The sequence below is a fragment of the Gopherus evgoodei genome, chromosome 1 (genome assembly GCF_007399415.2).
Source record: "Gopherus evgoodei ecotype Sinaloan lineage chromosome 1, rGopEvg1_v1.p, whole genome shotgun sequence".
Classification (NCBI taxonomy): domain Eukaryota; kingdom Metazoa; phylum Chordata; order Testudines; family Testudinidae; genus Gopherus; species Gopherus evgoodei.
Window position 1 is genome coordinate 277,792,395 of NC_044322.1, and position 27,602 is coordinate 277,819,996.

Here is a 27,602-nt window from a genome sequence, read left to right on the forward strand (position 1 = left end):
GGGACTGAGGGGGGAGACTGGTGCATCTAATTTTTATAATGGATCCTTTTTTACCAAATGCTAAGCCTTCATGTAGCAAAGGTTTGGCTGAAGAAGATGATTTTAATAAAGTTAAACAGAAAAGGAAGAAAAGTAGATAATGCGATGACAGTTACATTATGTTGGATTTTCATGTCTCAATATTACTGCACAAAGTCCACAGCCACAATGTGCCATTTATTTTCAGGTGTTAGTAAATGAAAGTGAGGTCAGGGAAACTACAGAGACATTTAGAAACCAAACACCAAGAATCTGTAAATAAGAGCTGTGATTTTTTTCCATCAAATGAGAAGCATTAGCAAAAAAAAAAAAAAGTCATGTCTAAACCAGCAACTGTTCCCCAAAAAGGCTTAGAGGCATCTTATGTTTTGGCCATGCAAGTTAAAAATGCAAACAAGCACACACCATTGGCAAAACCCTTCTATTTCCAGCAGCAATAGACATGTATAGAATTAAGATTGGAGAACAAGCAGCCAGGGCACTGAAAAACCATTCCTATGTCAAAAAACACAATCTGTCAGATAACCTTGCAGAAAATGTCCAGGATCTCTTGATAGAACAAGTTATGAAAAGTCAATATTGTGCACTTCAGCACTTCAGACACAGCCAACAGGCTCATCTTCTGTGTTATGTGACATTTGTCAAAGCAAGTACAACAGCTGAAGACCTACTATGTTACAAAGAAAGCCCAACCCAAACCACCAGGAAGGAAATACTTAAGATCCTTGATAAATTAATAGTGGATGAATGTTTTAACCGGGCTACTTGTATGGGGCTATGCACTGAGGGGGCAGCAGCCATGACTGGAAAAAAACAGTGAGGTTGCAGCAGAAGTAACGAAAGTGGCACCAGCAGCAACTGGGACACTATGTATGATTCACTGCCAAACTTTGGCATCAAAGAAGCGGCAACCTGAAAGACATAAGGCCCTTGACATTGTATTAAAACTGATCATTTTATACAATCCCAAGCAGTGAACACAAATGGCTTTAGGGTGCAGTGCAAAGAAATTACTTCTTGCCATATTGAACTTCTGTTTCACAATGAAGTGAGGTAGTTTTCACGTGGGAGAATGTTATAATGCACCTTCGAACTGTGTGATGAAATCAGAATTTCCTCTGTGGGAAAACAGACCTTGCGGACTATGTGTGTGTAATGTGAACTTCTTGACTGTGTTCGTTTACCTGGTGGAGATATTTGACAAACTGAAAGCTCTGAACCACACTTCGTGGTAGTGATACAAATATACTTGATATGAAAGAGAAATATCAAAGGATTCATGCAGAAGCTTTGTCTTTGGAAATGCCACATTGAAAAGGGTGTTACTAAGACGTTTCCAGTGTTAGACTTTTAAAAAGAAAAAATGAACGTGGTCAAAACACTATTAAAGACCATATATTAACACATTTGCCCAGACAGTTGTCATAAACAGATGGTTAAGGGTTAATGTCTCTTTTACCTGTAAAGGGTTAAGAAGCTCAGTGAACCTGGCTGACACCTGACCAGAGGACCAATAGGGGGATAAGATACTTTCAAATCTTGGTGGAGGGAAGTCTTTGTTTGTGCTTTTTGTTTGGTTCGTTGTTCGCTCTCGGGACTGAGAGGAACGGGACATCATTCCAGGTTCTCCAATCTTTCTGAATCAGTCTCTCATGTTTCAGAATAGTAAGTAATAGCAGGCAAGGTGGATTAGTCTTATGTTTGTTTTCTCAACTGGTAAATGTGTCTTTTTGCTGGAAGGATTTTTACCTCTGTTTGCCGTAACTTTCAATCTCAGGCTAAGGCTGGGGGGAGTCCCTCTAGTCTATAAGAATCTGAGTACCCTGTAAAGCATTTTCCATCCTGATTTTACAGAGATATTTTTTACCTTTTCTTTCTTTAATTAAAAGCTTTCTTTTTAAGAACTGATTAATTTTTCCTTGTTTTAGAATCCAAGGGATTGAGTCTAAACTCACCAGGGATTGGTGGGGGGAAAAGGAGAGGGGGATGGTTAATTTCTCCTTGTTTTAAGACCCAAGAGGTTTGGGTCTTGGGTTCCCCAGGGAAGGTTTTGGGGGAACAGAAGTGTGCCAGACACAGACTTCTGGCTGGTGGCAGCGTACCAAATTTAAGCTAGTAATTAAGCTTAAAAGTGATCAGGCAGGTCCCCACTTCTTGAACCCTAAAGTTCAAAGTGGGGAAAAAACCTTGACAACAGTATTCATATTTTGACAAATATTTTCCTGGAGTTGAACATGATTTCCAGACACTGATTGGATTTGAAATCCATTCTCGGTAAGAGTTGACTCCATTCCAACATTAAGTATCTCAGATCAAGAAAATCTCTTAGGATTGTCACACTGAAGACCAACTTTCAGATCTAACAAACCAGGAATTCTGGATTTAAAGGCAAGTATGAAGAACTCAGTAATTAAGCTATGAAAGTGCTGCTTCCATTTGCTTCCTCTTATCTGTTATTTGTTAGCATCATGATTTCTGTGAAAACTAAACACAGAAATTGTTTAAACTTCAAAAACAACTTACATCTAGTGCTATCAGAGATTCATCCAAACATTGCGCAACTATGCAATTTGAAAAGGCCTATTTCTCTCATAAAAATTAAGGCTGTGCGCAAACTCACCAAAAAATTCATATTTTCAAGTTATAGTTTAAAAACCTGGATTAGATTGGTGTGATGGGGTTTAACCCCCATCATCTGCAAGATAAGGGACAAAAACTCCACTTAGTCATGTTCTGCATCTGTAGGGTGACTGATTAATTAACTGCCCCCTGGCCAGAAGAGGGAGAGCAAGGCCTAATAAGTTAACTGAGGGAGCTCGGTTGTGGAGGGAAGACCCCTGAGAGAGGAGGTAAGGAGTTCCCTCCCTGGGAAAGGCTTGGGCTAGGCAGACTAAGGAAGGCCAGAGCGACAGGATTGGTACCCGTAGTGGGCCCTGGAAAAAATGGGGGCAAGATCTAGGGAGAGACTGTGGGGAAGGTAGGACTTTTCTACAGAGGGAAACTCACAGTGGGAGTAAAGTAGGCTCCTGTGGGAGGGAGCCCCGAGATAGGATTTTTAAGTAGAGAAGAGAACGGTAGCCCAAGAGGGCAGAAGAATTATTCATTTGGACTTTTGCTTGGATTTGTTTCTGCTACCCTGGAATGGGTCTGGATGTAGGTGACTTGGGTGGAGCCACAGAAAACCAGGGACCAGTGGCAGGCAGATTTCAGGAGGTGCTGGAACTGAACATAGTGGCAACATCCCACACCGACATAACGGGGCACGCCAAAGGTGAGTGAGCACTGCCAAGATTGGATTATAGAATTAAACAAACTGTGTGATGGACAAGTTGCAAAACTGTCCAAATTTTAGGGTCCCTCTTGAATCTAGTGTCCTGTGTTGGTAAAAAACAAACAAACCAAAACCAGTATTTGGTTGTAGGGCAACACCACATTTTAAAATATCTACAAGAGAGCTGCAGTACTAAAATGTTTGGGACTCACAAGAGTAGGAGACATACTGGGGATGTGGCTGAGGATGAAAGGGATGCATTGGGAATGGATACAATGCTTCAGAGATTCTGGGAAGCACTGTGGCGGCGAGGGACAGGTTGCCCTAACTTAGACTGATCCTAGGGCTGTCTAATGGGTACTGCAGAGCAGCACAGAATTAGGAAGGTGCAAACATAGTTTTGAGACACCTTAGTTGTCCTCTCCATGGACTGAGTTCAGCACAGACTCTCACCCCAAAAAATTAACCAAATTCAATTTACACATTTATCATTGTGCAAATGTTTCTGAAGCTATATTATATTATTCATTTTATGAATGGCATACTCAAAAATTTGGATAAAAGAATGTTAGTAAGCAAAAAATATATATATGCAATAACTCAGTATAGCTATAAGAACTATAATAAAAGAAAAAGTAAACTGAGTTGAAATCAAATAGAATCTATTCTGACAGTCTAGGTATCATAAGCATCTTTTCATGCATCAGATATGCATTGAAATATAAGTACCTTCAATAAATGAACACAAGCATCTTAATTACTATCTTCCTATTAATATTTTTCCAATTAGAATCCTCTGATAGGCCACACAAGATTCCCATACAGTAGTTATAGAAACCACTGAAACTGTATTGACAGACAAACTCAGTATTCTCATCTTTGAGCAGCCCATTAAATACAGGAACTTGAATTTTAGTTTTGCATCCAATAGTATAAACTGAACAACAATAGGGGGTGATAAGAATCCTGAGGCCCAGATATCACAGCTATTCACATCATTTGTGAGACCATGTAAGATAAAATAGAAATCAATATGGGAAAGTTTGGTATCTGACTGCAAAAAAGATATAGTCTGTCCTGTGGTTCTTCTTAAAAACATATGTTAGGCCCATATTTTGTATTAAATACCTAGAACTTCTTTATCTCCCAGTCACAGATGTATTGGATATGACCCAGGTCGAACTGTGACAAGACAGCAATACTATCTCCAATTCCTATACACTGAAAAAAAAATATTTTAACATTACATAAAAATCAGCACCAGTGCTTGCTGCTTAGTGTGTAAGTTTAGCCAATTGTGAACTCGTGACCAATCAGATTAATTACTGCTATCACGGCTCTGCCCTCTATATCCTGAATCACTTTAGTATTTAAGGATGTCTTTTTCATGCTAGCACCTCCTCACTGTTTATTGCTGAAGATAAGAAGATTATGGTGGAATTTCCAAACGAGAGCCATGTACCGTAGCCCAGGAACCTGTCTGTGAATTCTGAGGGGATGGTACACGTGGACAAAATATTAATAACCTTCATCATTCAGGAACTGCCCAGATTTTGTCAGCTTCATGTTTCTGATATCGTGCCTCTTCTTCTCATTTAACTTTTAGATTTCATGCTATTTATCTTACTGGTTCAAAAACTGCCTCCACAGGCTCTTGCATCATTTGCATTTGTCAGAGTAGCCAGCATCATATGCCATCCTTTCATTGCAGTGTTTTTGGTGAATTTGGTTTCAAAGTTGTAATGTGAATAGCTCTTAAAGTTTCCATTTCAACACTTCATCTCAAATTAAATAGGCTAAAGCAGACAGGACTAATGTCAAAATTCTAAAGCAACATCAAAAACAGTCAAGTAGCCAGATGAGAAACAATCAAGAGCCAAACAGAAAATTATTGAATAACCCATGTTCACCTTACTCCAAGATTCACAACTGATACCGGCTGACGTTCAGCAGCCAGAACCGGAGAAAGCTGTCTCTCACAGGTACTCCAGTTATAAACTTAGCTTTCTTCCCATGGAAGCAGGTTCATTATGCAACAGTAACGAGCACCAGCCAAAGCTGCTACTTATACATTCCAGCACTGAAACCCAGACTGATTTGGAACTCTCATCAAAGGACAGACCCATGCAATTGAAATGAGACACAAACCATCATTCCACCGAGTTCAAACTTGGAGGTTGCTAATGTACAGGGAAAGCTACTGGTACTGTAATTCTAGGTATTTCCTCTGATTAGAATTCAATTCAAGGACAAAATGATTATAAAATATGTATCTTAGGGTTTAATTTAAAGTCAAAGTCATATTTTCTAAAAGACTACACATTTAGATGTTAAAAATATTTACTAGAGCTATGTGACAACCTCATTTTGATCAGTCTGAGAGAAACAAAGTTTAGAGATGTCCAATTACTAATTCTAGCAAGAAGTCACATTTGGTCAAACAGTATTAATGAGAAATATAGCTGCATGTCAATGGCATATAGAGAAATTGAAATGAATAGTTAGATGGCAGAACATTCAGAGAACTTGTATGCTAGGCAGTAAAACAGCAAACACCATTGACTTGAAAGAAGACAACTGTATAGCCACCAGAGAGAGAACCTCAAAAGTCAATACCAAGTACCTTAAAGATAAATCCTTTAAAAGTTTTCCATGCAAAATGCTGCATTTAACGTCCACAATACATAAAAGACAATGCCTTTGTAGCTTTTACTGTTGGTCTTGGTGCCATAATAAATCTAAAAGCCTGTTTCAAATTTCTCAAAATAAAACAGTTCTTCAAAATAGAACTATTTGAGAGACAGCTCAATAGGCAGGATTAATTTCATGTTCATCTTCTGTTTTGATAAAACTTAATAAGCTACAAAAAATATTTCCCCATGTTTGTTCTTGACTTTATGTTATGAAAGAAGATCAGATTTTGTGATCTGGGCTTGAACGGCCACATACTCCTGTATTAGCTAATAACAAGTCAACATGATATTGAATTTTCTCTGTGAAACAGGTCATTGTGAGTACAAGCAAGAAACCTATGTAATAAATACACTGTCATTAAATTACCATTGTGACATGAAGGTTATTTCCAAGATACCTTGAGGTAGTAGCTACTGGTAAATGTTGATGTTTTAATGGTAACCACTACACAATATCTATCAGAAAAAAATGTTAAAAAGAAGGCAGATATGTATCAAATTTTCATTCCTTTCAAAGAGAAAGGCCTGTCATTTTTTCCCAGTTAGCATTCTGATAGGAAGCGTGCTGTTCAGGGGCATGTGCAGAAGAACTACAGGCATATGGTTGATAAAATGCATTTTAAAAATCAGTGGGACAGTGTATAAAGACAGGTAGATAAACAAACACATGGTAGGTAGTTCAGGAAGGCCTTGAATCTACAAATCCTTATATGGTACGATCCAGCAAGCATTACACTTCAGTACAAGTGAGAGTACATGAGGCACAAGTAAGGTGAAGTACTAGTCCTCCTCCACACTGACTGGCACTGAGTCTCTAGCCCCCTCCATGCACACTAACTTATTCATAAATGTAAAAAGAAGTGGGGGATGGGCAGAAAATGTGCACATCTGAAGAGACATGTTTAAGCATGTTCCTCACGTTACTAAGCCACTTACCCATGTACGACTTTTATAAGCTTTGCCCCTGCTACATATGGTTCAAAAATAAGTTGACACAGTATATTTCACATTAGTTTTTCCCATTATTGATGGTCGACTTTGTGGTATCAGAAATATCATTAGTTTTAATGGCATTTATGTTACTCACTAATCTCAAATTTTTGTACAGTAGAGGGCTTGATAGTGTTTACTTATATGGTAGAAAAGAATGTATTCCCTCAACTGCAGCAGTCACTGGATGAAATTCTATGGCCTTGTAATTCCAGAGATCAGACAAGATGATCTTAGTGGTTCCTTCTGGCCTTAAAATCTATGGGTCTGATTCTCATTTACACTAGGACCCATTTACACTGCTCTGTATATTGACACCCACTTTAGGGCCCCTTTCCTCTGATAAGGCAGTGTAAAGAGGTCTTAGAGCAGTGATACTCAGACCTCAGTGGCTCAAGGACCAAATTAGAGATCAACATTACCCAAAAGAGCCAGGGTAGTGTGAATTCTCTGTTTCATGTTCTATATATCGATTATTCTCACAGCAAAAAGACTGACCAAATATTCTACAATTGGTTAATAACATAGTAAAAGCATCCTGATTGGTTAATAATTAAATCACACAGTGGTTTGATATTATGTCCTGCAAAGAGTCGCAGGAAACACATTAAGGAGCTGCTTGTGACTCCTGAGCCTCAGTCTGAGTATCACTGCCTTAGAGTAAATGAGAATCAGGCCTTACTAATCTATCAAGTTTTATATTTTAAAATTTTCATCAGAGAAGCTCTCTTACCTCTTTCTCCATTTGTAGTCCTTCTGCTCTGATATTTCTTTCAAATATTTCTCTCTTCTCTGTCTGTGGGCTAGATTTTCTGTACACCAGAATGTAGTCGATCCGGCATTTTCCATCCCTAAAATATAGCCCATTGGATTTGTTTTTATCAGGTACTCCCTGTGAAGAGCAAAAACAATTACCAAAGCATAGTTGACTATCACCATTTGAACCTAAGGAACTACAAATTTCAGTGTGATTCAATATAAAAGGCTTGACTGGTAAACAATTAGAAGAAGTGGGCCAAGTCTAAGTGCTTTGTGTGTGATGTTTCATAAGATTGATAGCTTTGTCTAGCATCCCATACAAATCTGGGATTTGATTGTCTCCACTTAAGCAGAAGGGGTACTGACCTCACAGATTCAAAACTAGGACACCTCATTAGACAAGCTTTAAAGTCGTGAGGAAAGGGAGACAAAGGGAGATTTTATGTCACTTAAAATCTGACAGGAACTTTTAACATACAAAATTAAGTAAAAGATGGAGTTATTCTGAAACAAAAGCTGAAGACTAACAGTTTAATGTACTAAAATATCTGCATACAAACAAAGTAAAAGAATTGGAAGCATTTCAAAAGTGATGGGGACTATGACCCACTGTGTTGAGCATAACTCACCCTGGCTAGCAGGTACCCTGTACGGCAGCAACAGCTTCAATAGCCCTCCACAGGTGGCAGAAGAGGACTGTGATGGGGCATCCACCCACACTGGCATATAAGGGGTTTATAGAGCCCTAAAGAGGATGCATAGGAAGCAGCCCATAGGAAGAGAGGCTGTGAGAAGCAGCCAATCTGGGCTCAGAAGGCCCATATAAGAACCACCACAGGGCAGAGCAGGGGCAGTTACTCCCTGGAGCTCAAGGAGGAAGAACTGGGTGCCTTGCAGGTGGAAGGAAGCTAGCACCTTGGACAGAGCAGTACTGGCAGGGACCTGGGGAGCATAATGGAGCTCCTGGCTGGCTGCTGGGACTTGCGGGCTGAAAGCCCTGAAAAGAGGGTGAAGAATGTGCTGAGGCCATGGGGAAGTGGCCCAGGAAACTTAAGCAGCACTGGTGGAGAAGTTAAGGAGAGGCAGCAGGAGGCTGCTATCTACAGATCCTGGGCTGGGACCCAGAGTAGTGGGCAGGCCCAGGTCCCTCCCACTTGCCTCTGGGGAAGTGGTTGGACGGTAGAACTGGGAGATACTTCTCCCCAGAAGGGGGAAAACATGGATGGTGGCCTGGCCGGAGGGCCGAGTCATGAAGAAGACACTGTGGGACTTGGATTGAGGTGGGTCTGCAGGTGTGGACAACAACAGGAGAGGCACCATCAGGAGAGGGCACACCGTCTGAGAGAGCTAATCCCTGAGATGGCCAGCAGAAGGCACCATGCTGGTGAGTGACCCTCAGGACGATGACATAAAAATTCTGTTTCCATCCCAATATAGTCCCACTAGATTAACTTTAGAACACTAAGGAACTATTGAACATACCTTCTGATTTACCAGACTATCTTTAGCAATGGCTAAAGAAAACACTACTTCTTGACTATTACCTGTAAATAATGGATCGGTTCAAGCATTTTCTATCCTTGCAACAAGCAAACAGATTTAGCTTTTTTTTTCCTTTGGGGTAGGGGGGAACAGATCAGCAGAGGATGATTCCTTTCCTTTCCAAAAATCTAATAAACCAGGAAACCAGTCTCTTTTAAAGAGTCAGGTTAGGTGTGGAGGTGAAGGTTGCCGTTTATCCCTCCCACTTTTTTACCACCACCTCTCTCTAGTATATCATGCGCGCACACACACACACACACACTAATCTCAGTACCACCCCTGTCAGGTTTGTGTAGATGGGGTATGTTGCTCAAAATGTGGAGGCTATAAATGTGTTTTGAAGGATATTTTTCAAAGAAACATTAAAGTGTTTAGAGCCTGACATAAGCAATGTTACATATTGAAATATCAAAACTCTTCAGCCATTGGAATGAACGGTGAGAGTGGAGTGACGGAGAAGAGCTCGCAGGAGTCCTCCTGTTAACATTCCACAGCCAAACTGACTAGACAATTGGGGTAGTTTCCTGACTGTGATGAGTCACCCTCTGTCTGGATACTGGCAAACCATCCCTGCCAGAAATAAACTAAACCCTGCAGCTAATTAAAAAAAAAAGTCTTAAAATCAAATAGTCTGCCTTTCAAATGCACTAAGTGTCAGGAATTTTCGTTCCATTTTCCCAGAGGAGAATTGTCTTCCATTTTAAATGGCATAGTCTGAACACTGTGCATAATCAATATAAAAAATGTATCTTGCAGGAAAAAAAGGATAAATATTCCCAGCTAGGGTGCTTGGTGTTGTTTGCCTCCTTGGTTCTGGTTATGAGAAAGCATCTTAGTTTAAATGAGAAGGTTCCACACGGCCCTTAGCCGTGGGACACTGGGTTCACTGCAGGCTAAAGGAGGGGAATTTTTGAAAGAACCGCTCATTAAAATATTGACTTCACAATGCTTGCCAGGTGCAGAGTTGATACAGTAGGTACGGTTTGTCAAGTAAAAAAGAAGTTTAAAAGCATTAGGAAATGACAAGAGACCATCTGTATCTATATTGCATACAGTACTGACAAATGACATCAGCAATACGCTAGGGAAAGATTCTGCAGAGCATTACATATGAAAATAATTCAGGAAAACAAATTGCCTAAACTTTCCCTATAAAACTGCCACTTTGGGAGGAGAGGAGAAAAAAAAGCAAGGGCATATTTAAGTAAACGAAAGGTAGAGCAAAGTCTTTAAAAACAATGGGGCTGATTGTAGTCCCTTCTCCACGCCCTATATGCAACCCTTGGGAGACTGCTGTAAGTTAAAGTAGTACCCGGAATATAGAGGGCGCACAAGCAGCTCAAAGGCAAGCCACCTTTATACCCCCTCCCCCTGGGCTGTGGGTTCTGTGCTGCGTGTCCAGACAGTGCGGCACTGGATCTGCCTCAGTGATCTTATGTATATTATGGAGGTGTCCGTAGTGACTCCATAGTACAGATTAAATTCCAATTTATGTTTAAAGCCTGACTGAAGTTCCCTCTGCTTCCCATTTTAATGACTGAATTTAGTCTCTCTGACATAACTTCTCAGAATACAATTGGCTTTTCTTTAAATGTTTCTTAAGCAAACAGTCAATATTTTGCCCCATTTTCCCTGATATATCTTTGGATTCTTTTGGTTACATAACCTCAGGTACACAAACTCCAAATTGTATGTGCACACACACACACACACACACACACACACTGATAACACTTTGACTTAGGCCTTTTTCTGAAATCTTAAAATTAAACTAAGAGTTATTGCTTTGATATCTGGGGTGGAGCAAAAGCGAGTGCAGCAGCCATCTGCTTAGCAAAACAGGTTGCCAGAAATGCATCATTCCAGCACACCAGTCACTGCACTGGTTCTGCAATTAATATAGAGTTCAGTTCAAAGTCTCTGTTCTGATATTAAAAACCACTCTCTGAGATTGGCCTTAACTACCTGAGATACATCCCCTCTCTGCCTGCTACTATGACTACCCATGACAGCAGCATTCCCGTGGAAGTGTGAAACTGTCCCATCCAATTCAGGCCATTTTTGCTTTAAAAAAAGACTAACACTTCTTGCTGGTGTTTCTTGCTGTCTTGTCAGCTTCATTTGCAACTTACACATTTATATAGCTGCAACTCATTTTGCTGAGAATGTATTACTAGTTCATGTTCGCAGAATCCACTGTTGGGTTCCATAAACATATAGAGTCAAACACACAGAGTCTATACAGTATGTGTATCAAAGATATGCTCAAAATCTATGGCCCTTTAGTGTCAGAATACACTTCATGGCAATAATCACAGTGGAAAGATGAATAGGACTTTAATAGAAATATAAGTAGGAAGACAAGGGAATTTTAAAGCTGCTTACCTGCATTTCCTTTTAAAGAGCAGTCAATTCACCATGAGAAACGCTGAAGCACCTTTTCCTTAGAAGCAGATTTGCTTTATCATATTTCCCAGATCTTTTGGTCCTTCGTTATTATTACAAGGGACATTTGTATGAAAATAGGATCTTTGGGTAAAAAGAGCTCATCTGCTCTTGTTGCTTATTCCCACCTGAAATCATAATCCTCTGTATGTGACTTCATGTTTGGTAGCTGGAGAAATACTTATAATGCCACTAAGGATTATGACTATAGGAAAGAAGAATAAGCAGGAATAAGTGAACTCAGGAACAGTTATTCTCTGAAGAGGTACTGTGTTTTGCATGTCTATGGTTTTCCATCACTTCTTTTCAGGCTGTAAATTCTTCGGAGCAAGAGCTGCATCTTCCTATGTGTCTGTATAGAGCCTACCACATTTTTGGCGGTAGTGTAGTATAAATAATAATGACATAGGAAAAAATCTTTGTTAAAAGAATGTTATTTAGGCTGCAAAATCAAGCACTCAAAGATTAGGAAGTGCCAGATCTATAGTTGTCTCTGTAACTGTAGTGAAACCATGTGCATGCCCATTTTGTACATTGAATGAGGCTGAGATACTGTGGAAAAAACAGTATGTGATCATGTAATTAAAAGTCAGGGCCACCTTTCCTTTTCTTTCTTGGTGCCTAAACATGAATTTAGAGGCCTAAACTTTGTGCTCCCATTTTGAAAAATTTTGGCCTTACTTACTCCTATTCCACTGAAGATCCGACTAATTCTCCCCTACTGGATACACCATTGGTGGTATGAGCTACAAACTGCACCTGGGACAGATCCCTGGGGACAGAATTGCTCAGCCCAGTGGATTGTGGCCTAATGCACAAACTGCCTGATCCTCAGTGCTCTTTCTAGTGGACTCCAGCCCTGAGGAAGCAATTAATATAGATTGTAATATTAATTGTCTGCTGTAAAGCCGCAACTTCCATCTCTGTGCATACTACTTACCACCATTTTGCATGATCAGATTTGCTCTTCTATGTACTACCCAGTGGATGGTGACATATGTCCCATGTCTGGTAGCCAGTGCTGTCTATCACAAATGCATGAGATCATTCCAGTCCCTGAGGATTAATGCAGGGACACATTGATAGGCCAGATGAACCAATAACACACTGTGCAATCACTGCTGGAATACTGTGTCCAATTCTAGTGTCAACCATTCGAGAAGGATGTTGATAAATCAAAGAGGGTTCACAGAAGGGCCCCAAAAATGATTAAGGGATTTTGAACCCAAAAGATTTTATATTTCCCTGCTATAATTTTAGAGCAGAGATCATCTTTAAGAGCCCCCACACACGATCACAGGACTGGATAAGAGTGGGCCTGCAGTGAATAAGCCTTTCAAACAAATTATATTTATTCCCTGTATGGCTTAGTCTATGGGCTCTTACCTCTCCAACTGTTTCCAATCTGCTGGCATCATCTGAAGTACTGGTCAAATTACCATGGTGAAGAAGAGAGTCATCATCTTTGGAAGGACTGTTTACTCCTTCTAACTCATCAAAATAAATGTTCACATCCTTAGCTACTACAAGCAAAAACAAAACCAAAAATCGAGTTTCAAACTAAAGCTGAAAACAGACCCTGAAAATAATACATTATAATAACCAAATATTGTACTTTTGCTTGTTATGAGATAAGCACCTTTTGGTTAAACATTTTAAGGGGTTGTGGTTGTCAACAGTTGTATGATAGCACAATGATATCTTCATTAGCAGGCAACAAAATCTAGCGCAATAAGATATGCTAGCTCATTTCCTGGTTTCTCTTCAGATAATTGGTTTAAAGGCTTGCCTTTGGGATTACAGTGACCTCTGAAAATGTATTATAATAAAAAGGCAACATTTTAAAATAATCTCTGAAGTGTCCTGTTACATGTTGCATAGAGATTCTCATAGGTATCACAGCCAGAGGGTTCAGAATGATCACAGTGCAGTCTGTTCCACCTTGTATTTAGCTGTGACACTGAATACATTTCCCAGACCTTCAAAGAAGAGCTCTGTGTAAGATCAAAAGTTTGTCTCTGTCACCAACAGAAGTTGGTCCAATAAAAGATATTACCTCACCCACCTTGTCTCACGGTATATTGGTCTATCTGATGCCACTGAGAGGGTTGTGAGAGAAGCAATGGTTTAAATCCATATAATATATCGAATCTGAAGAGAGGTTAGGAAACCATTCTATTTGCATTACTGTATTGTTTCATCAGGATTGAAAATGACCGCACCACACCTGAAGTGTGGTGGGACGTTGTCCGGGCTTGCCAGAGGAAGACAGTAGTGCTTTATGTGAGGGAAGGGGAAGGAGGTGAGAAACTGCTGCAAAAAGGTGGGTGGTGGTCAGCTTTCCAGCACTGGGAATGTGAGGGCAGAAGTCTTTAAAAGGTGTAACCCCAGGCATTGGAAGCCCTTTCTCCATGCAGCAGGAAAGGCAGCACCCACTCTCCCTCCCCTCAAGGTGCTAATGTCTGGTTGGGTTAGGACCTGCTGTGGGCACTGCGCTACTCGCTCCTTCGTAGGGTGGCTGTGAAGGAATTTTTCCCTCACCACCATATTGACTTCGGTGGAGTGGGTTTTTTTTGCCTTCTCCACAGCAGATGTCAAGGAGGACCTATTATGGTGAGGAGAAAAGTGGTTAGGCTATGTCGCAACTTGTTTTGTAAGTGTGGGGTGGATGTCCAGTGCAAGTACCTCATAGGGAAGGCATCCAGTGACCAGATAAATGGCCTGGTAATGGACGTGAAAAAGAAATGCTGATTAATGGAACAGGGTGGGGCGGTGGGGTACCTATGATTGGTATGGCAAGGAGCCAACCATCCCTTTATAGCCTATCTAAACCTTCCTATGAGGGGTGGATGGATGGTAAGGTCCAAACCATGGGTTGGTTGGGGAATCTGGATGGAAAATGAAAGGGACTGTTGGAAATCTCGGGTCATTATTTGAATGAACATGGATTTGCCTGCACTGTATACTTTTATCCGCCGGGTAGTCTCAGACATCTAATAAAAAAGTTATGGCCTGATTAAAATTCGTATCAAGTGTCTCCTGTCCTCTTTCTGGGATAGCCAGCCAACCTCTCACCAGGTACCCCACAGTAAATGATATATCACCTACACACACTTCACAGGATTGTTTACAGTAATACAAGGTCACAGAGGACTATCTATAGATGTACTAATAAAGGTGAAATGTCCTATACTACTGAAACTCCGAGGTTGTGCTGGGTACTCATTGGCTGAGTGGCTGTGCAAGACTACTGTGCACCAGTGTGTCATGAAAGAGGAAAGCCAGACAAGCTGGTGTGGTGGGCACAGCTGGGGAGAAGAGGGATAAGAAAGGAGAGGAACCAGGGGATCCATGTTTATGCTGATCTAACAGCCAATGGCTTTATGTAGATAAGGAGATTTCACAGAAAACTTATCAAAAGGTTAAAGATTTATGCTTTTTTTTTTTGCAAGTATAAAACAAGGGCAGGTAGGTTTAAATGATAAATGCTGCATTTCAGACTGTAACAGCTTTGCATACAAAGCCACTTTTAAAAAAATGCCAAAAAACCAAACAAACCCAAAACTCCCCACAAACTTTTCTTCACATCACAATGAATCCACTATGGAAACTAGAATAATATACCAAGAGAAACTGGCTCATTTTGAATTGAAAAATCATAGCTTTTAAGGTCTTCAACTGCTCTTTCCATCTTGATGACATAATAATGAAACTTTGCTATTAGGAAATTATCATGGCATTCTGTGCCAGACTGGTAGCTACTGCATCTGGTGTACCACGCTTATGGTTTAACAAATTAGGTAAAATATTGCATTATTCAGCTATACTTCTTGTGACCACAGATAGGAAGTATACAATGCTTAACCCACACTGAACACTTTGTCCTCTAATCATTTGGTTTTACATAGCACCCGCATAGGCTTTAGCAAGGATATTAAGTCTAAGAGTCTTACCAAGCTATCTTACTTACCCTACCTATATATCCTTTTATCACCAATACCTTCCCAAGGTTAAAATTTTTTTAACAATCATACAAATTATTAGCTTCTCTTCTTTCTCACCTCATGATAGTTTTTTTTTATTATTAGTTCATTTATTTTATTTATCCTACTTTTGTGAAAAGTGCCGGGCACCTTGAGTGACAAAGGTCAAGGATGTAGCTTTCCATTTCATCCAGAAGAGGGTGTCTTCCACCAACATAGTGCCCCAAAGCAACCTACTGAGGCACTAGTTCAATGCTGACTCAGCAGAAAAAGTTGCACACTGCCTCTCCATATATTCATATATATTCGACAACATAAGGACATTTTTTTCCTCCAGTCTGTAATACTCATAGTGGTGGAGTTTTTGAAGCAAGGTAAGTGTACTGCGGCAAGATAATACATGCTATTCATATTCATGATCACTATTTCTTCCATTTCAAGAAGGCTGCCTGAAAAAATTCTGCCTCATTCAGTAATAATTTGGATGTTGATCACAATCTGTCTTTGCACATGTTAACATGAGGAGGATCTATCACAGTACTTAAAAATAAGAACTTTTGGGGCAGACGATCCACTGTACTAGAATCTTGAAGGAGAGCCCTTAAAGACACACCATGCTAGCCTGTACTTTATCAACACCTCGGTATACTATGTGTTATCCAAAATAAGTCTATCTTTCAGCAAGGGGAGATGAAAGAAGACATGCATGACTGATTTTGAAGGAGAGATTGTTGGAGTGTAACACACTAGAGAATTTACTCATGAGCTAACTGTTCATCCTTCCATGAAGATTGCCCCTGTAACACTGATGAGGTAATTGGGACACTGAATAATCTGCTTCTTAAGTGCCAGTAATGTACAGAGTTGCAACCTGGATGGTTTCCAAACTGGTACACAGTTGGGTGGTTTAGATAGTTAGCTCCTTTTTTTAAAGACTGGTTTAAAACGGACTGGATGACTCAGAGGATTTGTAATGAAACACATATCTTATTTTGGGGCCACTTTGAAATCCAGCCTATCTCAGGAGTGACTAGAAGTCATAATCAGTGGGCAGTAGCTCAGTGGCCTATGTGATATTAGTTTGCAAGGTCTTTCAAAACAGTCTTCTTTGTCACAAAAAGCCATAATAATTGGTATTCTGGTTGGCAACCTAAGCAAAAGAGCTAAAGACAGAATAATTACAGATACTGGAGTACCTTGTCATCTCTAGAGGTGTCCATGTCGCTCTTCAGGTTAGGGTATAAACATGCTGATTGAGAGAATGTCGAGATCCTTACGCTGCTATTGCTGTGGTGTTTCTATTCTATGGATAAACTGAGTTTCAGTCTCCAATGGTGAATATGTGGCTCTCACAAATCTTAGAACATTTTTTTCATAAGGCTTGTTGAATATAAAAAATGGAATTTCTCAAAAGAATGTTTAATCAAAAAGTTGTTTGTTTCCTCTCCCGCTCCTCAATTTTAATAATGTTTGTGGTATTTTAAAGCCTTCTCTTGTACACATCGCTCTGCTGCTAGTAGTAACTAGTAACTAGTTCATCCATTCCACTGAATGAAATCTGCATCCTTCCTGCACCGTCAAACATTCTTGAGGCATAAACGAAATCCCACCATTCCTATTTTTCCTGGGCCTCTCTCTGCATGGCCTCTGTATTGTGAAGGCACAAGTTTTTCATCTCTAAGTACCAAAGAATTCTTTCAGACAGCCATTTTTACATGTTCCTCCAGCTGCCCCATGGCATATCTGGCATAGCAGACACCCTAGTTTCATTCTTAACACATGTCCCATATGTTTCTATCTTCTTTTCTGGACCAGTACCTCAAATAACTGCTTGTTGACAGACTAAGCACATGGTCAGTCACACAATGTATCCCATCCTAGCCTCAAGTGCCAGACTCCATCCCACACAGAGAAACAGTAAACCTTCTGTGACATGCAAGACAACTGAGCCAATCCTGGGTACACCCAATGTGATGCTTTGGGGTTCAACCTAGACCACTAAGGGGTTGTGTTACCACCTGACCTGTAACTCTGGATGCTTTAAATGCTATACTGCTGTAGCTCACAGCCCTGACACCAACAGTCAGCCTACAAGCATTCAGGTCACACCAGGGCTTACACTGCCCGGTTAGTTTTTGGAGCTTCACCTCAGACCCCCCTCTCCAGTTCCAAATTTCCCAAAAACTCTCTGCCCTGCAGTGTCCAGCCCTCTACTGGAACACTCACAGAGGTTAAGTTTGCTGTTCCTTTAAAGAAACCGTAAACAGAAGCGCCTTGATTTAACTGGGGTTCACAAACATTGCATTTTAATCAAAGCACTGAACTGGTTTATAGTAAAAGTAAAACTAGTTTATTAAATGAAAAGTCAGAGGTTTAACTGATATAGAGTGTAAGGAATTAAGATAGAAAGGGTTGCAAGCAAACAAGTAAAAATACGTGTCTAAGACTAAAACCTGATTTAACAAACTAGACTCTCTTATTCAAAGATGTGTTTCTCACCAAGTCTGTTTCCAGCATGGCTGACCAGACTCTCTGACCCTTTCACAGATCTCTAAGTGCTCTGTTCCTTTGTCTTTTCAGGTGAAGGATGCCAAAATGTCTCTCTTTTTCCTCATATCTTCCCAAAGTTCATTTACCCTGCTTCAAGAGACAGGAAGGCTTCCTGGGGTGCAGTTTCCACTCCCCATGGAGATTAAGTGGTTGTCTTTTCCCTCTTACTTTCCTGACAGCTTTGTTAATCTTGCATGTAAATATACCTTCATTTTCTCTGCCTGATGACCAGTCTGGTTAGACAACCAAATACACATTCCTTTGTCTATCAAAATTCAAATGATCACTCTTTGGAAGCTACTAGACATCCTAAATAAGTTGATTTCGCCTCTGAAATATTAATTCCTTTAACAATTCTTCATGGTGATGCTTACAAAATCTCATGTTTCTAAGTCTACATGGTTGTTTCTCTCCTCTTATGCCAGTATGGAAAAATCCTACATGCCGGCACATAACAAAGAGCACTTGACAGAAAGCTCCTGGGCGTAAAGGTCTAATTTGTGCCAATTTATCCTAAAAACCCACTGCCAATCAAAAGTGTTCAAATATTGGCAGCAAAATCTCTTTCTAGGTCCTGCCATACTAGCAGGACGTTGTTTGCACAATTGCAAAACTTTTTTGTAGCACCTATTTGATATTTTTCAACAATAATATCTATGATTATTATACTGCAATATTACATCATGGGGATTTTTAAAAAAAGCTTCACAGCATACAGGATCTTTAAGCATAAAAAGGGGAAAGCTACTATCTATAATTTACCATGAATCATCCATAAATCTTGACCACGCACCAACTCTTCAGGTCTGGGAAGTCAGGAGTTTTGTTAAATCATTCACAGAACCCCCTCATTTTAGGTGCTCAAATTCATTTTAACTCCTTCGACATTTCTTAACATTCTTGCAGTGTTGAGGAGTGCTGTCTTCTGGAGCTCATCGATTGTGATGTTAAATCCACACTTGCCACAGAGGCTTCAAAGTGGACATTTGGCAACCTCATTGTGTCTTTTCATAAATTCTCTCCCAGCTACGCTGCTGCCGGTGCTCAACACATTCTCTACCATCTCTTCCTTTCTGAAACACAGTCTATAGTTTGGGGAGCAGTTTTGTAGGTCAATTCTGTTTCAAAGGTAATTAAGCCTTAAGGACTGCTCTTGTGCACTCATAATGAAGCCCTCTGTCTCTTTTGAAGTGTTTTTCTAAAGCCATAAGCAAATTTTCAATCATTGATGTGTTCCATCTCTTTACTCCAGTGTCCGAAGTCCATGCATTGATTTCTGCATAAATCTTTCAAGTCTTTCTTTGGTGGTTTGCTTTCTCCTTTCCTTTATGGGAGCCATTGCTTGTTATTGCGACTAGATGATGTTTTACTCTGGCTGACTCCTCATATTTTCATGTGTTATTCGTCATTGGCAATTATTTTTAATTATTATTTATTTGAATTACCAAAGCACCTAGGAGCCCTAGTCATGGCCAAGGGCCCCATTGTGAAATGGAAAGATTCAAGATCCTAGCAAGTGTGTTGGATACAATTTCACAATCTGCTTTCTCTAAGGAGATCAGTCTACAATGTCCACAATCAGGACCAGTTTTTTCATGATTCATTTTCAATTAAATAATCAGAAATTAAATAAGTCTCTCTTAGAAATCTACCTAGATGTTAGAAAATATTTCCAACATAGAGAGGAAAAATTAGTAAATCAAAATGATTGAAAAAATCCTTGGGAATCTATACCACAAGGTGCTTCTCCAGCCTCCATGCTTTCATCATATATGAAATATTCTGAACAGCAACAGGTTTTTCTAGACTTTTCCCTTTGCAACAGTGATAAAAGAAAGGTAAATATTTTGAAGCAAATCATCAGGGTCACTAGCTTAGAGGTCTCAAATCAGAGGTATACAATTGGTCAAGATGTTTTTATGAACTGATTGCTTTCCTGTGTACAGCAAGTTCCCCCTTTCAATTTAATAACTAGGAAACTACAGTTGAAGCCTTTGCTACTTTTAATCTTTTTTCTATAAGTTCTCCATTACCCATTGCACATCTTCAATAGTACAGTATGGGGAATTTTTTTTGAAAGAAGATTAAAAGAATACTATATTATAGTACAGTGTTTTGCAAACTGTGTTCCTCGGAACACTGGTGTTACACACAATGTGAATAGGTGTGCCGTGAAAGAATCATAATTTTAAAAAAGGGTATTTAATGTTTTTTTTATTTTAAATTTGGCATATTTGAAGTATAGTTTACAACTCTTTTTGAATGACTATAATTTAACATAAACCTCTTTTTCCGGTTATTGATAGATCTCATATTGAATACCATGGCGTAAAGAGAACGTGGCATGCAAGCATGTTGACATCTACCCCTTTCGGGCACGTTTCAGTTAGTGACATTGTACCCCTTCTGCTCGAGGCTGCATGAACTGCAGTGGTGTGCACACACCATTCTCTTTTATGCCATGCTGAATATAACATTCACTCAATACGTTCAAACCTGTTGGTCTTTACCGTGTGTGCAATAAGCACAACTAATCTAGCTTCGCTCGAAACAAGATAAATATTTGTGACAAACAAAAATTTGACAAAAATCAGTATTTCTAAATATTGTTACTAAACGTAATCACCATGGATTTGTGGCTAAAAGAAGGAACTTTGAAACAAAAAGCAAGTTCTTCTGGTACTCCAACTGTAAAATATTGTGACACTTCAAAGTGAGGATGAACAATCACAGTCTTTTGTTGCCGAAAAATCTGTTAGTACTAGTGAGTTATCCAAGGTGAAAGAATTTTCACCCAAGTATATGAAAAAAGAAGAAGAAGCAGGTGTTAAAAGACCGAAACGAAAGTATGATGAAAGTTATTTAGCTTTCGGTTTTACGTGTGTTGGAAATAAAGATGCTCCTGATGCGCAGTGTGTCATGTGCAACAAGATATTAGCAAACAGTTCATTGGCTCCTGCTAAACTTTGTAGGCATTTGGAAACCAAGCATGCTGAATACAAAGACAAAGATATAAGTTTTTTCAAGAGGAAGCATGACTCACTTGGAAATTGTAAACTTTCGATGATTAAAATTGCTAAACCAGACAACAAAAGTGCAACAGAGGCATCTTATTGAGTAAGTTACCATATAGTGCTTGAAAGAGAAGTTCACACTATTGGAGAAACACTTATCAAGCCTTGCGCAAATGATATTGTAACGTGCATGTTGAGCGAGCAGTCTGGCAAAAAAATTGATGCTTTACAGTTGTCAAATAATACTGTTGCATGCTATAATAAAAATCTTGCTGATGACATAGAAAAAGAGGTTGTTTGCCAACTGAAAATTTGCCATGAGTATTCATTGCAGCTAGATGAGTCCACTGATGTTTCAGGACTTGCTGTACTACTAGTATTTGTCCGATATAGATTTAATAACAGTATTGAAGAGGACCTGCTCTTATGTGAATCTCTGCAAAGCAACACAACTGGAGAAGAAATACTCAACTGCATCAACAATTTTATCAAAAAGCATGAAATTAGTTGGGGAAAATGTATTGATATATGAACTGACAGTGCTCGGGCAATGACTGGGAAGAGAAAGGAGCTGTAATGTGAATCATAAGTGGGGCACCAGAAAGCACTAAGAGCCATTGTGTTCTACAAAGACAAGCACTTAGTTAAAAAAATACCAGCATATCTGAAAATTGTGCTCGATGAAGCAGTACAAATGATCGATTTTGTCAAATCTCGACCACTTCAATCCAGGTTATTTAAAATTTTGCGTGAGGAAATGGGTTGTCAGCACAAAGCGCTTCTTTTACATATGGAAGTGAGGGGGCTATCCAGAGGAAAAAGTGCTTGTGAGGCTTTTTGAGCTTCGCAGTGAACTACTGGTATTCTTCACTTCAGATAATTCAGGACGAAAATTTAATGACCGTCTGACAAATTCCTATGGCTAATGAGACTTGTGTATCTTGCAGATATTTTTGCAAAATTAAATGAAATTAATCTGTCGCTGCAAGGAAAGAATGTGACCATTTTTACTACAATGGATAAAATTTCATCGTTAAAAAAGTAACTGGAATTCTGGGCATCTTCTGTAGAACAGAAGAACTTTGACTGCTTCCCTACAGTACATGAATTTCTGACTGAAATAAATTCTACAGTCCTTGAAGTTTCCAGCACGATTTTACAGCACTTATGTGACTTGCAGGCCTCTTTATTAGAATATTTTCCTACAACTACTGATGATAATGCTTGGGTTCGAAATCCATTTATAATTACAGCTAAACCAGTCGGCTTTACTGTGCACGATTATGAAAGCCTAATTGACTTAACTTCTGACTCTGATTTGAAACAAAAGTTTAAAGATCTTCCGCTGAATAATTTTTGGAGTAGCCTAATAGAAGAGTACCCTAATGTGGCTAAACGTGCAGTTCAAGTGCTCCTTCCTTTTGCTACAATTTATTTGTGTGAGACAGGATTTTCGTATTATAGTGCATCAAAAACCAAATATAGGAATAGACTTGATGCTGCGCCTGACATGAGGATTCAACTTTCCAGCATTATTCCTAATATTAAGTGAATTTGTGATAGAAAAACAAACACAGAAACACCAATCCCATTAAATCTAAATTTGTATTTCTGTTTATAAAAATAGATCTTCCTAGTAAAAATCTAATTTGTTTGGTGTTTGTGTATATATAAAAACAGGTTTTTTTAAGCAGAACATTGTTTTTAATTTTGACTTTTGCACTTGATTTTTGTACTATTTTATACACGCTTTCCAATTAAAAATTGTTAGGTCAAGTTATTTTAAATGTATATTTTTGCTTTGTTTTATAAAATAGAATATATGTGAGCATAAATAATGCAATTTTTTATTTGAAAACCAAACAAGTACAAAATAATATTATAACTGTTCCGTAATAGGCTAAAAAGTGTTCCATGGCTAAAAAAGTTTGGGAAACGCATGAAGATGGTATGTGCACAAACTCTCATCCCATCATGGCTTGAACTCTAGGGAAATGGAATCTAAATCCCTGTCAAGAAGAAATTCTTACCACTGTACTGCTTGGAATTTGAAGAGGGCAATATTTCTAAGCATAAGCAAGGGTTCCCCAAGCTGTTTAGCCTGGATTAGCCCTAAAGGACATATAGAGTTTGTACATTACGGCAGTTTCTATTATTTTTTGGAACCAAAGACTAACTCATTTGTGTGTGTGTGTATGTTTACCTGCTTTAACCTTGTAAATAACTTGCACTTCTTCTTCCTAGTTATTCAATCTTTAGATTGTTTATTATAGAGATTGAATACAAGCATTGTCTTTGGTGAGAAATCTAAGGTACAACTGACCTGAGTTAAGTGACTGGTCCTTTGGGACTGGGGGTAACCTGAATACTGTTGTGATTTTTGTTTTAAGGGATCATCTATCACAAAGGCAGGCTTGCCTGGGTGGCAAAAACGACCAGAGTGCCCAAGGGGACAGTCTGTGACTCCATATTAAGGCTATTATAGTGCTTGAGTTCACACTTGATACTTGGTTGGTGAAGTCTAATTATAGAACACACAACCAATGTGGGGTTTGTGCCCTTCTTCTTAACAGTCTGCCCTGAGGCTGGCACTTATGGGTCGTGAGCCACTCCAGACAGCATGACTGACCAATTTTGCAAGGTGTGGTTTTAGCATTTCCAGGTTCATTATAGGTAGTTATCTCTGGATTGTGTCTGAATGGCAAAGGGCAATTTCAGAGAGATTCTGCATATACTGTGGACAAGAGCATATCGAAAGTAATTAGGCTTAAGACAGAATAAGCTGAAATCTTTCCTATTAAAAATATTGAGAATATATTCTGAGCTGGAGTTCATAAGTGCAGAATTCTGATTGGAAATATTACAAATGGTTTGTAAGTCTTTAATATCTTTTGTACCGTAATTTTTTTGTCTTACTTGGCACACTAAAGGAGACTAGCAGCACAAGATCAGCAGGATGGAAAATAAAGACAGAGCAGCTTTACACTAAAGCCTTTGTACTAAAAAAAGAAATAAAAATTGAAAAATGCCGTTCAACAATCAAACTTGGCAATCTAGCAAATAGTGATGTCCCAGCTAACAAAAGTTAGACAGAATGAAAGAAAATGCCCAGGAAACTTATGTGAATGAACAAAAATGTGATTGCTAAAAGCAGTGACAGTCATTCTAATGGTACTTCTGTTGCACAGCCTACTTAAAATAAAAGTAGCAAACCAAGACCAATCAGGCCAACCAACCTAGCAAGAATGTTTAACTCTGCTATACCCAGGGCCGGATTTCCAAATAGGCACTCTAGGCACAGGCCTAGGGGCACCGGCATTGTAGGGGTGCCTAAAAGTGGGTTAAAAGTTAAAAAGCTAATACATACGCAGTTAGAAGTGGTTAATGTAAGCTTATTTAAAAAATTATAAACTATCTAATGATACAAGAGAACCTCAGAGTTATGGACATCTCAGGAATGGAGGTTGTCTGTAACTCTGAAAAGTCTGTAACTTCGAATAAGACCTTACGGACTTCATCCACTGGGGGAGGGCCACAGGTGGGGATGAGATCAGGGCTTCTGACCCTCGGGAGCACCAGGGCCCAGGGCTTCAGCCCCACGGCTCTGTTCCCGGCTTTTGCCCTGGGCGGGGGGAGCACCAGGGCTCCCCACAGCTCCACTCCAGGTTTCAACAAGGGTGGGGCTCACTGGGGCTCTGGGCTTTAACTACAGGGGGAGTGCTGGGGCTGAAATCAGTGCTCTCCTCATAGCTAAAGCCCTGATCCCCAGCACCCCCATAGGGCTGAAGCTGGTGCTCCTGAGGGTCAGAAGTCTGGACTCTTCTAATTATTGTAAGAGAACTTTTAAACGGTATGGATTGCGAGGATATCATTAGTGTGTTCGCGGAGCAGAAATCAAGGAAGAAACATGATAATACTTAGTCTTGCTGTGAGTGCAGGGGACTGGACTAGATGACCTCTCGAGGTCCCTTCCAGTCCTATGATTCTATGATTTTATGTGCATGTGAAGTAAAGTAGCACCTACCTGCTACCTATGTGATTGTTTTAATTATGTGTGTTTTTAGTTATTGCACTGAATAAATATTTAACTTTTCTAAATATTTCTTTTCATTTTTACAGAAAACACATAGGTCAGCTGTAGGCAGGAGCGTGCTGTGGGGAACGCAGAAGATGCTGTGCCTAGGGGTGCATGAGGTGTAAATCCAGCCCTGACTATATCCTAATTATTTGCTATTCACACCTGACTGAAGTTAGCAAGAAAATCCTCATATGTGTAGCCTGCCTTTGCAAATTGGACTGCACTGCAAGCAGGTGGCCACACCAGGAATTGTAGGCCTGGAGAATGAACTACTCTCACTCTGAAATGAAATGTGATCTCTCCAAAAGAGAATTAAGACACAGCGGTCAGGTGCATGGAACATGTATTGCCAGTGGTGGCTGCATCTGCTCTATGAATAAAGGACCCCAATCTCCAGGGCTGTCAACCTGGTCCCTTTCTGCATGAGCACTTAAATTCCTATTTATAACAAAGTAAACACTTAGATCTTATGCTCATGTTCATTCTTCTTTAAACTATTGGAACTGATGAACTAGGCATAAGCTAGTGACGACTAACTACTGAATGCAGGTTAGATGCATTCATTATTTACAAATATTTTGTTACTAATGCCCCCTACCAAACTAGCATCTATTTTCTGCAGGAAGTGGGGATCTTCTTCAGCAGTTTTAAATATATGTTAATAAGTTTTCTGGATAACCTGCACACACTATTCAATGACACTTTGGATTGCCCAGTATAAGCACATAACCTAATAAAAGAGTCTTACAGTGTGACACATTACCTAGGGAACATGGGGAAAGGCAGCCTCAAAATAAATGATGCTCTGAAAGGGGCTCCATCAATTTGTCTAGTCCCAAAATCTAATTTGTTTTAAGAAAAAAAAGTTTTGCTACATCTAATATTAGTAGAAAGCTTTTGTGACTTTTAACATACTTATTTGACAAAATAGGAGTAGTGGAGGAAAGTGGTTAAGCATTTCCCAGAAATGTCTGCAACACAAACACTGCAGCTTTGTGTTATTTAGTTATTCATATTCATAACTGAAGAGAGCCTTCAATCCAGGCACTTGTACAAAAAATTAAGATACTGTACATACAATCATAAATTATTAGGGTTGGAAGGGACCTCAGAAGATCATCTAGTCCAACCTCCTGCTCAAAGCAGGACCAATCCCCAAATGGCCCCCTGAAGGATTGAACTCACAACCTTACCCTGGGTTTAGCAGGCCAATGCTCAAACCACTGAGCTATCCCTCCCCCCAATCAATCAAAAGACAGACATGTCTCCACATTCTAACCCTTCCCATAGACATCAGCCTGCAAATTAATCACAGGCTTCATCGAGTCACTGCATTCTTCTGCCCACTCCTCCCCAAGCACACATACAGAAAGAAATTCTGTTTACAGTGTGTCTTGATAATCAACATATTGAGGCTGCAATGGACAAAGAGGATAGGAAGCAAGTTCTATAGTCAAGGATCCTCATGGAAAATGCTCTCTCAGTTTAGAAAGCACACAGAGTTCAGTAAAAATCTACAGCATAGAAAGAGTAAGTAAGAAGATATTGATTTTAATCAAATAACTAACCCACTTGCTGCTATTATGCTGCGCTCAGGTCTCCCCAAGAATTAATGATGCAGTCACTCGAATGGAAGATCAGGTGCATGACACCTAGCATTTCTGACCAAACTAAAGAGGAACACAAGTTTTTTAATACATACTTGTACATCTTGTAGCATTTGAAAATGTAAGAAGCTGTTTTCCTCAGCAGAAAATCAGAGAAGACAACTAGTTTAAAATAAAACCTTGAATAGGGGCGATAAGGGAGGTATTAAAAGCAGCAGGGACACTGGGCCATGAATCTTGATTCTTGACCACAATAGTTTTCACTACTGTTGAAATTCAATTATCCACTCTCACATGTTTCCAATGTATTCACATTATCATTCAATTCTCCAGTTTAACCATTCCTTCAAGTATTTATCTCAGTCAGCTCTTGTACAATGTAATCAATTTTAGATCCAAGTAGTAACTTACTTTCTTGTATTGCATTAAGAATTTCTGAAAAGTCCACATCTCTCCTCTGGACGTCTGGCTTTATTGAAATTTGCGTTTCCAGCTGGTTACTTTGCAAGTCCTCTGTTCCTTCTGAAGAAATCGAAGAGACTGATGGAGTTTGTGACAGAGCAGCAGAAAATCCAGTAAGCAGCTTTGAGGAGAGGCAACTGTCACAATAACTAAAGCTAGCTAATCTTTT

At 39.5% G+C, this 27,602-nt stretch overlaps 1 protein-coding gene across 4 annotated transcripts in view; it reads right to left on the minus strand.

Moving 5' to 3' along the window:
- ANO4 (anoctamin 4) overlaps nucleotides 1–27,602 on the minus strand; it is a 211,065-nt gene that overhangs the window by 157,534 nt on the left and 25,929 nt on the right. For 2 of the 4 annotated variants that reach the window (XM_030548448.1, XM_030548447.1), the window contains exons 2-3: nucleotides 13,126–13,262; nucleotides 7,727–7,885 (exon numbers count right to left, since the gene is read on the minus strand). In XM_030548448.1, the coding sequence (XP_030404308.1) occupies nucleotides 7,727–7,885; nucleotides 13,126–13,262 (296 nt within the window). Of the gene's footprint in view, nucleotides 1–7,726; nucleotides 7,886–13,125; nucleotides 13,263–27,382; nucleotides 27,494–27,602 lie in introns of those variants that run through there. The other 2 variants (XM_030548451.1, XM_030548449.1) reach the window with 2 other exon arrangements.